The sequence below is a fragment of the Cibotium barometz genome, chromosome 36 (assembly GCF_041138505.1).
Source record: "Cibotium barometz isolate CiBa-2024 chromosome 36, ASM4113850v1, whole genome shotgun sequence".
Classification (NCBI taxonomy): domain Eukaryota; kingdom Viridiplantae; phylum Streptophyta; class Polypodiopsida; order Cyatheales; family Cibotiaceae; genus Cibotium; species Cibotium barometz.
Genome location: NC_141081.1, coordinates 30,845,204 through 30,848,017, shown reverse-complemented (window position 1 = coordinate 30,848,017; position 2,814 = coordinate 30,845,204). Strand labels below are relative to the sequence as shown.

The following is a 2,814-nucleotide window of genomic DNA, read 5'->3' as shown; positions in this document are numbered from 1 at the left end:
GAGAGAGAGAGAGAGAGAGAGAGAGAGAGAGAGAGAGACTCACCACAGTTTGTTGCAGGAGAACTCGAACAGAGGTGGCGGAGGGGAGAGCACCGAGCGCACGACGAACAAACACAGTGAGTCGGAGGGGAAAGCACCCATTGAATTCTGGCGACTCCTCCAACTGACCACCAACATCGATGGAAGGCGGCATGGACGTCCTGGTGCAAAGATAACCGCCACAAAAAAAGTAAGAAAGATACATATGTTTAACCATAAATGGATAGTTCACTATATCTAAATGTATTAAAGTGGTGTTTAGAAAATATTTAAAATCAAAGCAGAAGTGGCATATAATTTAATGCATGATATATACAACTTTTTCATGTATTGAATCTTAAAATAAGATATAAAGAAGCTTATAATAAAAAGAAAGGAGTTTTACATGTAATATTATGAAGTGGGATGCATGCAAGAGAAGTGAAGTTCAAGGGCTACATTTTAAAGAAAAGAAGTTTGGGAAACATGGGTTTTAGGCAAGTAAGTGGGTTTTAGGCAAGTAAGTTTTGGTGAGTGGTAGGCTCTCTCTCTCTCACTCACACACATATTAGAACCCTTTCAATTCCCCCCCCCCCCCCCCCCCCCCCCAAAAAAAAAGTAAAACCGCACACACACTATACCATTTTTAGGTATCTACTTACTTTTAAATTAACTTTAAATTATTTAATTGTTTAATTGTTTTATATCTGCTTAATTTTAAATTATTTAATGCCTTTTTAATTTACTTTATAGTAATTTCTTTGTCTTACTATCTTTTATTGCTACTTATGATGATTATTACTTTCAAGCAACACTATGACAACATGACGAAGATGCTCTGATAAAGTGGTTAATCTCCCCACGGGGTGACAGGGGCTCTTTGGATTGGGTTAAAAGTCTCTCTCTCTCTCTCTTGCATTCAGCTGTGTTTCAACCTTGGAAGCTCAAGCTCCAGCTTAAATTGAGTTGTCTCTCTCTCCCTCTCTCCCTCTCTCTCTCTCTCTCTCTCTCGCCATCGCCATGTGCAAACAGTGGAACCTGGTCTTCACTCTGTGCGTCGTCTTCATCACTTTCAACACAATGCCCAGCTCCATTGCGGCAGCAAACAACGAGTCGTTGTCCCCTCTCATCATCACAGCTGGTAAGAACTGCATGAGGCCTAAGACCTTGGAAAATGGTTGTTTGCATGTGCAGTAGCTTAACGGCGGCTGTTTGGCTTTTTATTGCAATTTTGTGGTGCAGGAGGCCAGTCAACGCCTTCAGGGTTGCGAGAAATGGAAGAAAAGCTCCATATGTCGACTGCGAGAGCACTGGAGGAGGTGGAGACCAGGGGTCGTGGAGCTGGGTTTCGCCCAAGGGGGCAACCAAGCTCTGCGTCTCCAGCAGCCGCCCATCATCCCCTTCACGATTTCTACTTTCACCTGGCCGCGCCTTTAGTCGGAACACTTCTCCTTTAGCTTTCCTTTCCTCTAGTGTGTACACGTATCCTTTGAACTTTCCTCATAAGGCTTTCATTGTCGTTAGTGATTTCTACGTGTGCCCCATTACTGATGTATATCACCCTCATTATTAATGTGGATGTTGCAACCCTCATTTTGAAGCCTCAATTTCTTATTATATTTCACGCACAAGTTTTCTTTTTACTTTTTTTTTTGAGACTTTATTAAAGGTTCGAAACTTGCTTTGGAGCAATTCTAGGAGTGTTGCTTTGGAGCAATTCTAGGAGTGTTGCTTTGGAGCAATTCTAGGAGTGTTGCTTTGGCATCTAGGAGGATTTAAAGTAGTGATTTGTTGGATGTGCTTTAGCATCTAGGTCACTTGACGAGTCACCAATTGATAAGAATAAAGTACACTAGGCACTTTATCTCTTTCTAAATTGATATATTCCATAATTTCATCATCATATATACATCTATACATCCTATAATAGTTGTAATAACACATTACAAGCAACATGAAAAAGTTCCCTTTACCCCCCACCCCCAAAAATATCTCCACCCCACAAAGTCATATCTTCTAGGCTTCAACTCACGGCCATCATGAGGTCCTACAGGCTCTACATATTCTCTAGCTCATACACCTCTACCAAAGCTCCACCTATGGAGCTTGCCTACTCTTGTCTTTGATGATGAAAGTGAGCATGCCTCGACAACTAATGCCTCCATCTTTAACTATCCTCGTTCATCTTTCATGTGGTAAAATGTTAGTAGTGTAAGACAATACCTCCCACAAGACACCACTTAATAGCCAAGCATCTTCATCTAGCATTACCCCACACATCAAGTCCATGTGTGTGTGTGTGTGTGTGTGTGTGTGTGTTTACACATATGTATGTATGTACACACACACACACACACACACTTGCAAGAAATTTTGGATAATTTCTAGTATTATTGGAGAGGCAATTGGTTTGGAAAGGAGGAGGTGAAAAGAAAAAATCCATTGAGAAGGAGAACAAAACACCACTGTGAAGGCCAAAAAAAGAGTCATTGTGTGGAAGCTATCATGTGGGTTCAATCGACGAAGCTGCATAAGGGGGTTTTGCATTGAAAAAGTTTTTGGAAGGTGTGTAACTCTCACATGAAGGGAGGGGGGTAGACTAAGACCTTCCTTATTCACGGCTCACAAAGACATGAGTGTACCTCCATGGATTAGTTAATATATATAAACACATTGGAAGGTGTGTAACTCTCACATGAAGGGAGGGGGGTAGACTAAGACCTTCCTTATTCACGGCTCACAAAGACATGAGTGTACCTCCATTGATTAGTTAATATATATAAACACATTGACTTT

General features: G+C 41.2%; 1 protein-coding gene across 1 annotated transcript; it reads left to right on the top strand.

The window, feature by feature from the left end:
- The first annotated feature begins 894 nt into the window (after positions 1–894).
- On the top strand, positions 895–1,638 carry LOC147617781 (uncharacterized). Its single transcript, XM_086775581.1, has 2 exons — positions 895–1,159; positions 1,261–1,638. The coding sequence occupies exons 1-2, from the start codon at positions 1,039–1,041 to the stop codon at positions 1,473–1,475; spliced, it is 336 nt and encodes a 111-aa protein (XP_086631707.1). The 5' UTR covers positions 895–1,038; the 3' UTR covers positions 1,476–1,638.
- Positions 1,639–2,814: the final 1,176 nt, after the last annotated feature.

What these genes read in the sequence shown, in the direction of transcription:
- LOC147617781 (XM_086775581.1), top strand. Translation starts at nt 1,039, where the DNA reads ATGTGCAAACAGTGGAACCTGGTCTTCACTCTGTGCGTCGTCTTCATC. An exon ending in CCCTCTCATCATCACAGCTG is followed by an intron (nt 1,160 to 1,260) that starts GTAAGAACTGCA and finishes TTTGTGGTGCAG; the next exon opens with GAGGCCAGTCAACGCCTTCA.